The following is a 10,451-nucleotide window of genomic DNA, read 5'->3' as shown; positions in this document are numbered from 1 at the left end:
GAAGTTTGAAATAATGAAACTATTTATTGAACTCAGAATAGAAAGGTAATACAAAAAAAGTTAAAACAAATGCACCTGTGGCCATCACCGCCCCCCTGGATCGCTGCAGCGCCCACCAGGGGGCCATAGCGCCCACTTTGGGAATCACTGGCTTAGGCTTTTATATATATAATTGATTTCAGAGAGGAGAGGGAAGATAGAAAAATCAATGAGAGAGCATCACTGATAGGCTGCCTCCTGCACACCTCCCACTGGGGATCCTGCCTACAACCCAAGAATGTGCCCTGACTGGGAATCTAACTGTGACCTCTTGTTTCATAGGTCAATGCTCAAACACTGACTTTTAAACTGAGTGGCCAAAAGGTCTTCTTCACCAGAAGCAAAGGAGATCAGGGCTCTGAGAACTCAACACTCGGAGACTGAAAAGGCTTTAGGAACGCTGAATTAACAACTTCTACTTGAGATGAAATCCTCGTGGGAGAAAAGCACCTGGATCTCCCCTTCTCGGATGCAGCGAACACCGGCCAAATTGTTTTAATTTCCGAATTTATTAAAATGATTAACCTCAATACTGCAAGTGCATGTACAAAATATTTGTAAAAAATGTTTTTAATGAAACGTTAAAGAACTTACCTCAAATGCTGAAAAAGTCCTTTTTTCATTCTTTCAGTACAAGGAATACATTGTATCTCAAAAGTATTACAACTCAGCAAAACAATTTAAAACAGTAGTTTGAAAAATGATTGAAAATTGAATACATATATTTCTATGATCATTTCCTAATTCTTACAATGCAAAAGTCTTTACCAGTCATTGCATAAGCTCAAGCTAAGAGTTATACTGAATGAAAGTTTTATTGACCTCTTCCAAGCGGTCACTGGAGTGTGGGTTTCACCATCCCACACGGCAGAGCCAGGACAACATAACAACGGAACACCAGCTCCTCGGAAAGCGTCAGCAGTGACGGCCAGGCTGGGGCACACGGACTCCTGAGACAGTGACGGCTACCAGGTGTCACTGCTCAGACCCTGGGAAGGCCAGCCTCAAAGGACCAGGCTGCCATACAGTTAAAACTAACATCATAAATAAGTTACTGAAAAGAAGCTTAAAAATGGAGAAAAGTGGGCAATATGACATTTTATTACTTTTCCCTTAAGGTTGACATTCCTGTAAGGGCTATTGTTGGTATTCCAAGAAACAGTTCAAGATGTGTTCTATGACTGTCTACAAAACAGGCCAATCGGAGGTGGGATGAGGCGACCTTCTGCCTGCTGGGCTTTCCACACGGGGTCTCGGCCGGACCTACCCTCCTGGCGGGGGTCCTGCGTCTACACAGGGACACCGTGAGGGTCGGACTGGTCTGTCAAGTGCTCTGAGGGCCTTGGGACAGGCCCCAGGGCCCGCCCTGCTGGCACAGGAGGCACGCAGGCTGAGCCACACGCGCCACATCGCTACCTGGGGGCTGAACTGCACCGTCACACACAGGGGGCGACACGAGACGACAGAAGTCATGCCTTGGGAAGGAAGGAAGGAAAAAACACCGCTACATTTAAAAAACCTTTATGGATATTATTAATTTCTACTTGGATCCTACTGGCAATAGTGTTAAGGAACTGAATTTCCCAGAATCTGGGAACTGGGGGAATCAATTAGGAATGACAGTGAGCACAGAGGTTTTTTTCTCCAAGGGATTCCATTACCTGCAGATTCCTTCAACATTTAAAACTGGGGCTCCCTTTCCAGACACTATGGATCCCTGGACTTGGTACATGGGAGCACTGTGTGTCGGAGAGTATACGCACACGCTTCCCGGGAACAGAGGCCCGCTGGCTCAGCGCCTGCTGCGGGTTCACATTCCCCAATTCTCTGTCCAATGATTTGTAAAACAATCAGAAAAAGCAAAGACGGGTACTGAACATAAAGTAGGAAAATTTCGTTCATTAACTTACTTAAAATTAATTTATATTTTCAAAGTGCTTCAAAAACAAATTAAATCTGACTCTTCTTTTTGTCTAACTGATAATATAGTCAAAAACTCTTTTTTGACATTTTCATACATAAACTAACATAAGTCAAGAACTCCCACTGATGCAGTGCTTAAAACTATGTATTTATAATTTCCTATTTTATTGGCATGGATATTTCTAAACTTAAAAACCTTCCTGGTAAGTTCTTTTAATTTCTTATGACAAAAATTTCTCACAACACACAAATATTTACAACATATACATTGTTTTCAGTTCTTTACATTGAATTTCAAAGACAAACATTTTTATAGGTTACCACAGAACAAAAGCTGTGACTCATGTTTTTATTTCATAAACTATTATAAGTTAAAGTGAATAGAGTTTTTTAATATTCCTTGTAGCATTTTACAAGTGCAACAGAAAACTTGAAGACCCAAATTAAGATAGCTGTAGTTCATTAAATGTTGCTTGTTGTCATCACATTGTTCACAGCAAATTTTTGAAAAAATAAGCACCAATCATTCTTGCAAAGAACAATTTTATCTAAAAGTATTGAAAAGTGTTAAATACAAGGTCTTTAATTTACATGACAAGCAATAAATACGCTGTATCGAAACTCATCCTGCACACTGCTACCCTCGTACATATAATGTACTGAAAAGTTGGCTGTCACGCATGGGATTGTACTTTTTAAAAAAAAAATAATAATAATAAACCAATTTGACTCCCAACTGATGGTCTGCTATTTAACCAAGGCCACACACAGTACACCTGGCCAGCAAACAGTGTGGAACTGATCAAACTCCAAGGGGGGAACATCTAGCAAATAAACCAAAAAGCCAAAGATCATTGCTGGTGATATTAGCATGGACTAGAAAACCTTAATATGCTGCTACTAGGATTGGTTTAAGTTATTATTTAGTCACATATTAAAGAGCCAGTTGATGCTCTTACAAGTTAAAAAAATTGTGTAGCCACATTATTGTTTTCAACGTCGTGTGGAAAGTTGCTATCACTGTAGTTTGCTGAGCCTTTACTTTACAACAGGGCTCTCCCTCTAACTCGGAATTGCACGTAAGGAGGCTATTCAAAAAGTACAATAAAAATGTGCACAAATCAGGCTTCAGGTAAGTCAGTACGCTGTACACTTTCTACGTGTTATGCCGGTAAGTGAAGAAATGAGAGAAGTGCTGCCACTAAAATGTTTCAGTTGAGGAATAATACACTGGAATTTTTTATTTGTAAGTAGTTTATCCCAGGTCAAATTGAGACCCAGAGCTTATGCGTTAAGCCTCAAAGACTGATCTTCTCTTCTCCTGGAAGAAATGTCAATATCTATTGAGTCTTTCCCAACTATTAGCCTCAGTCGCTTGGCTGGAGGGAGGGGAATAAAGTCATCTTCAAAGTCGTCGTCGTAATCATCCTCCTCTCCGTCCCCCTCAGAGGAGGAGGAGTCATCTGTACTGTCTTCCTCGTACTGGCTGTAGTCATCGACGTCCATCTGCGACTCCAGGAGAGAAAGCGGGTCACCGCAGCACATCCCGTTCTCGTGACGCCCCTCTACACAGGGCCCCCGACCCTCCTCGTCCCGTTTGAGCTGGATTTTTAATTTTGTGGCACTGCTGCCCGGTCCTGAGTTAAATCCGTTATTAAGCTTTGCTACGTAGAGATTATTATCATTTTCATGGTCTTTACTTAACTTGATGCTTATTTTGGAAGAATTCATCCCATCATTCTCTGGATTGTTTGTCTTGCTGCTGCTATCGTGACGCCTGCGAAGAGTCAATTTGGGGATCCCAGAGTTATTCTCCAGGATTAACTGTGCGTCATACCTTGTGATTCGCCTCTTCTTTTTACTCTTTGCAGTCCTGAAGCCGTCTTTTGTTTTGAAGCTATCTGATGTCACCACCGAACCATCAACAGGCGAAGGGGCCCAGTCCATGTAGCTCCCGGGCAGCCCCTCTGAGCCGCTGTGCTCACCCTGATCGGGGAGGGACCCCAGCACGCTGGGTACCACACCGGCTTTCCCAGGGGGACTGTGCTCCGGGGTGGACTCCCCCGCCTTTGCCAACTGTCTCACAAGTTTCCCTTGCCGTGACTTCTTTTTTGCAAGGCTGCTGTCACTCCTGGGACACCTGGCCTCCCCGTTGTGTGCAGTGTCATGCACCCGTTCTTCTTCCTGCGTCGCAGGAGGCGGTAGCTCACCACTCTCTGGGCAAGGCTCAGTCAGGCTGCTTTCATAGTCGTCCGACGTATTTGGTTCAAGCTTGATGTCAGAGGGCTCCTTCAAAATCATTCTCGTCCGTGCAGATCGCCTGGTTGTGTAGGTGCTGGGGGTGCCCTCCCCCGGCGAAGGGGCCCCTCGCCCCGAATTCTGTTTGTGCTCTCTTGCCGCATGTCTGGTTAAGCACCCACTAGCCACTGTGGCTGGTGTTGGTCCCTCTGGCTCCTGATCTTTTTTAATGGGCAAATTTTTATATAGAACTACTTTAGGCTCTTTAAGGACTAAGTTTCCCATCTCGAGGTTTCGTGAAGCACTCTTCTGCTCCGGCCGTTTGCAATGATTTCTTAATTTTACCTTCGAAAGTAAAGGCTTTGCAGGCTTTTTCAGTTTCTTTGGTACCCTGGAATTATTAATATGAGTTAGCTTAGATGAGGTAGAGTTGGAAGAAGCTGGAATTCTTGACATAGATTGCCGTGTTAATGTTCTGCTCTTGCTGGTCTTTTTCACACCAACTGAAGATTTTCGGCTAGAAGCTGCAAAGTTAAAAAGAAAAAAGAAAAAAGATGAAAAGTAGCCTTGATAACACAAGACAGTATCCAAAACCAGACTCTCGGCCATGTGGCGTTCACTTACACAGGCACATGGCGGACAGACCCCTCAGGTTTCTGCCTGCACATAAGCTCCCCGCACTTTTCCTTCACATTCTCTTTCTAATTTCAGCCTCTGATTCATGGAGCATCTATTCACATTTGAACTGGGTGTTTGAAGAGTTTCTACTACCAAGTACCTAGATTTCACTCTATGTTTGTCCTTAACCTATCATGATACTGGCCCACAATAAGTATTTCTTTTCCTGATTTAGTATTTTGCCAAGTAAAAGGTTTAAAGTGGACCTAAGAAAAAAAATCATAGTTTTATTTCCTTTCACAAATTCTTAAAATCATCATTTTAAATAGGTTTCTAAAATCCAAACTACTCATTAACTCAGGAAATATATTGCAAATGGGCTCAGAGACAAATTCTATTCCAATGGTTTCAAGAGATCCGAGGAACCACGTTGTATCCCCGACAACCGCCCCAAAGAACTGCCTATCTAAAACCTCTCCCTGAGGCGCGGGGAGGTCAGCAGAGCTCACCTGGCCCCTTCCCTCCCGTCCTGCTCGTTGCCCACAGTCACACTGAGAGGGAAGGAGCGTGCTGCCAGAATTACTCAGACAAGGGGGCTCCAACTTCCTTCCTCTGGACAAGGACACAGAAAGGCTGGGATGATCCTACTGGGAACTAAGGTGGCAACTGAAGGGCTTCACAAAAGGCTTACATGTGACTCAAGTTTAAGCTGCGCCCCGAGAACCTCTGACCGTGCCACTGACCAGCTGCCATCTGTTCTCCTTTGCATTTACCTTTGGAGCTACACAGTGTCTTACATGAGTCAGCTTCTCAGCTCCCCACACTCCCCACCTGAAAACCTCATCCCCCACAAAATGCCCCTTTTAAATTATTCACAGAGAAGCTGAGAATACCCAACAATCCCCATCTCTCATCTGAAAACAAGGAAATAGAAGACAAGGAATGTGGGTAAGCCCAGCACACTGCCGACAAAGATGGTCCCTTACTACATGCCCGAAGGTTGCCAGGGCGACTGCTGTTCCTTCTGCTTGGTTGAGCAAGTAAGTCACCATTAGTTAGTTTTTATGGAGAACAAGAATGAGTAACAAGCATTCCAAGCTCTGTACTCAAGCCTAGCTCCTAAATGGAGTGAGGTATCCTAACCAGCAAAACTCCCAGAAACGGGGCCCACTATTCTTGAAGAACAGTAGTATTTTGGAGAATGTATATACGAACTGGAATTACACAGAACTTGCTAGAAATAATTTTTAAAATATGAGGATATTTGGGGAATTCTTTGGCTAAAGAATTTCTGCTTTCAAGGCTTCCTTTAAGGTGGAACTGGTAGAGGTACTTATATACTTATTTTTTAAAATGTATTTTTATTGATTTCAGAGAGGAAGGCAGAGGGAGAGAGAAAAAATATCAATGATGAGAGAGAATCATCAATCAGCTGTTTCCTGCTTGCTGGGGATTGAGCCCTCAAACCAGGCGTGTGCCCTGACCGAGAATTAAACCATGACCTCCTGGTTCATAGGTCAATGCTCAACCACTGAGCCACACTAGCCAGGCTTGATGTGTTTACTGATGTAAGTCAACACCAGTGTTCTGTGCTCAGCTTTCTCAGAGTTGGCTATGTGGTCCTCTGCCCAGCTTGACTCTTCAAGGACCATCCTATGACCAAGCTTAGTGGTCCTCCGCCTATTGTTCCCTTTTCCTCATTTCGCACCTGCCATCAGCTGTAACTAGAATCACGTATACGTTGCATTCTCCACAGCGATCCCCCTGAAATCAGGATCCAGCCTGTCCCTCGCATGAGCGCCCTGGCCAATCTCTGACCACCTCCAGGTCGTGAAACCCAGTGAGCACTTTCCGCCCTTCCCTTCCTTTGCAGAATGTGATATTGCTGACCATACCTTCTCCTGGAAAACCCCCTCCCCTCTGCTGTCCCCAAGAGCACTCTCCCTCTACCTGCACACACCGACACTGTTCCTCAGGCCTCTGCTGTCCTAGGCCCTTGACAAAACAGTCTCCTGGTGATAAGCACCCACCCCCTTCCTGAGCCACTTTCTCTCACCTGATTCTCTCCTGAATCACAGGCCGTACCACCAAATACCCGCTGGCATCCGGATCTCCCGAGGCTGCCGCGGAGCCCCTTGGTGAACATGCTTAAACTGAACTCGCCTTTAAGTCTCATGGCTGCTTCTCCGCCTCAGTTCTCTTGGCCAATCACCCCAGAAACTGGGAGGCCATTCCTGACGTTTGCTGTCCCTAACTGCCTCACCCAATCGGCCTCCAGGTCCCGTGGAGTCCGTTCCTGCAATGTCACTGGAGTGTTTACCTCTCTCCATTGTCAATGCCACAACCTCCTGCCTGAAGGAGGACCAACAGCTTCCACCACTTTTTGTGTCTCTCCTACTGCTTCCCACACCCCATCCTCCATCATGTAGACAAAATGATCTTCCTGGTACCCATGTCACTTCCGGGATTTAAACCTTTCAATAACCTAATGCTCTAAGAACCAAATCTAAAATTTTAAGTTATGCTCACATCCTTTCTTCCTACCTTCAATTCCACCCATGATAAACTTCACTTATTCAAGTCCTACACTCATCCCCTTATTACATTTTTAAAATAAAAGTCCCAAGTGCTTCACTTGGCCAACTTCTCACCCTCTTTAAAGTTCAGCGTAGGAAACACTTTTCCAGGGAGCCTGTCCAGACTTTCTACATAGGACAGGGTACTCTTGCTACGTGTCCCACAACACCAGAGCTCCCTTACTTGGACACTTATTTTAAGCCATTAGACGAATCTCATTTTATGTTGATTCTGGAGCATGCCTCTCCTCTTACACCACTCCTTCCCATGGAATCACTGTTAGCTGACCACAAAGCACTTGGGTGTTTGTTCTCAACAGCTCAAAATAGACGACTTGATGCTACAACTTGTTTCCCTTATGTTTATGTATTTATAGTGTATTCTCATTTTGTCTCAAAAGGCATGATCTCATCAAAAGTCCAACTAAAAGTGTGCTTACCAAGTCAAAGTTCAAAAAGGACATAAGCAAGCTGGGCAGAAGTGTGAGGAAAGTGGCTAAGACCGAAGGGTAGCAAGTGTCAAGGGCTCTTCACTGTCCCCAAAGGGTCCCACTATGCTTGGGCGCTGTGAGAACATCAGCAACAGGAGGTAAGGGAGGAAGACGGTGGCCCCAGTGGCAAACTAATCAAAGCCCATCAGAGACGGAGGATTCTGACGTAGGAGAGGGGTGCCTGTGGTGGCCCTGGCACCAGCACACACGCCAGGTGTGACTCTTCCCTGCCGGCTAGGACAAACCTCAAATGCATAACCTAACAGTAACTTTAGGTGATAACACACATTCTTAACAATTATTATAGAGCAGGTGCTGGGCAAATGGCCACCTTAGTATGATCTCAATGCTAATAAGCATTTTTTGGAGTAAGAGCTGTTACACTACATGAAACCAAGCTCACATGGACTAATGTGCCTCAGATCGTCCATCTGCAGAGTGGCAGGGATGGGATTTGAACCGAGGAATATGGTTTCAGATGCCAACTGGTTCAGCACTGCCTCTAAGGTAAGCCAGTCCCAGCTCATGGGTAAAGAAGCCACACACGGCCCTCCGAGTCATTTCAGGGTGTCCTCAAAATCATAAGGCAGCCCTGCCTGGGCATCAAGAATCGCAGGCAGATACAAGAGCAGCACAAGGACCCCAAAGCTCCCCGAGTGCCAGGGCTGCGTCCTCGCTCTGTGCTGGAGAAACCCCAGGAGCACAGTTAACACGAACCGAGGTGACACGAGGACCACACACAGCCAACACCTTCAGAACTTGAGGAGCCAGCATCCTCCATCTTACGTGACCAACACAGACTGGCAGCGACTGCCTGGACCGGGCCTGCGGGCTCGGCAGAAAGGAGTGCTGTCTGTGACAGGAGAGAGAGCAACAGTGACACATCCCCTACCTCCAGGATAGGCGATCCTTAGTTAAGATAAGCTTACTCCACTGGCCAAGTCTTCTGGGTTCTGCACCGACCTGAGGCATTTGCAATGACACACATTCCATATCACAGTGCTGATTATGGGGCATGGCCCAGCCATTCAGGCACAAGGACCTAAAAACCCAGAATCTTCCAATAACGGCACAATTCAGGCATGCGAACTGAATCTGTGAAAAGGATTTCTCGCCTGGTTGGTTTGGGTCAGTGGTTGTGTTGACCCATGAATCGGGAGGTCACAATTTGATTCTCAGTCAGGGCACATGCCCAGGTCGTGGGCTTGATCCCCAGTAGAGAACATGCAGGAGGCAACTGATCTATGATTCTCTTCCATCATTGATGTTTCTAATTATCTCCCTCTGAAATCATTAAAAACATATTTTAAAAAATACTTAAAAAAAAAAAAAGCATTTGTTTCCGTTCTGTAGATGCTAAAGCAAACAGGTTGTGGCTCCCAAGACACCTTTCAAAACAGGGTCTGGCCCTGGTAGATGGCTCATTTGTTTGGAGCATCACCTCACATACCAAAAGGTTGTGGGTTTGATTCCGATCAGGGCACATACCTGGGTTTCAGGTTCGATCCCATGTCAGGGTGTGCATGGGAGGCTACGGATTGATGTTTCTCCCTCATCTCAATGTTTCTCTCTCCTCCCTCCCTTCCTCTCTCTGTAAAGTCAATGAAAATTAAACATATCCTCAGATGAGGATTAAAAAACTTTTTAAAAAAGGGCCGAAACCGGTTTGGCTCAGTGGATAGAGCGTCGGCCTGCGGACTGAAGGGTCCCGGGTTCGATTCCGGTCAAGGGCATGTGCCTGGGTTGCGTGCACATCTCCGGCGGGGGATGTGCAGGAGGCAGCTGATCGATGGTTCTCTCTCATCGATGTTTCTAACTCTCTATCTCTCTCCCTTTCTCTCTGTAAAAAATCAATAAAATATATTTAAAAAAAAACTTTTTATAAAAGGATCTGTGTGGAAGAAAGAAATAATTTTTCTTCCCACTAGGCAGAAATGTTTAAGAATATACACACTGCTCAGGGAAAGCAGCTCCTCCATCAGCCACTAAATCCCAGACAAGCTGCAGAATCAAAGTGGGCAGCTATGCACAGAGAGTGCACTCTGACCCAATGGATACCACCGCCCTCAGGAGAAAGGCTCAGGCACTCTGGCTTTGCTACCAGCTGTGTTCTTAACAAGTCTTCCTCTCACACGGCTAGGAGGCTGTGTTTAAGACACAAGCACCAAAAGAAACACAGCCTAAAAGAATGCATGGAATGCATGGAAGAGTTCGGGAAAATACTGCGTGAACATGGCGGAGTGTATGCTGGCCGAGGAGGTGACTGGAGTAAGCCTGTAACTCCTTTAGAGCACAGAGCACGCCCACCACACGACCCTCAGTTAGCACATGAACTCTGTACCAGTCAGTCAGTCATTCTGCAGAAAGTAGCTGAATGAAGTCAGCGCCCCCACATCCGCAGCCACCGGGAAGTGAGCCCCCGTTCTGTAATGCTGATTACAGCTCAGAGGGATTACTATTACCTCTCAACTTAGGAGAGTGGCTCTGCGTTGTTACTTGTGCACCTGTCCTGTCGGGAACTAGGCATAAGCTCCCCAAGGGCTGAGTCTCCTACATATATGTATCT

At 45.6% G+C, this 10,451-nt stretch overlaps 1 protein-coding gene across 5 annotated transcripts in view; it reads right to left on the bottom strand.

Moving 5' to 3' along the window:
* Nucleotides 1-1,110: 1,110 nt before the first annotated feature.
* Nucleotides 1,111-10,451, bottom strand: part of KMT5B (lysine (K)-specific methyltransferase 5B) — a 32,136-nt gene continuing 22,795 nt past the window's right edge. For all 5 annotated transcript variants that reach the window (XM_006771493.2, XM_006771492.2, XM_015569016.1 and 2 more), the window contains one exon: nucleotides 1,111-4,724. In XM_006771493.2, coding sequence (XP_006771556.1) covers nucleotides 3,247-4,724 — 1,478 coding nt within the window. In that variant the 3' untranslated portion in view covers nucleotides 1,111-3,246. The remainder of the gene's footprint in view (nucleotides 4,725-10,451) is intronic.

This window comes from Myotis davidii, unplaced genomic scaffold, assembly GCF_000327345.1.
Source record: "Myotis davidii unplaced genomic scaffold, ASM32734v1 scaffold425, whole genome shotgun sequence".
NCBI lineage: Eukaryota > Metazoa > Chordata > Mammalia > Chiroptera > Vespertilionidae > Myotis > Myotis davidii.
The sequence above is the reverse complement of the archived record's forward strand: the minus strand, read 5'-3'. Positions and strand labels throughout refer to the sequence as shown.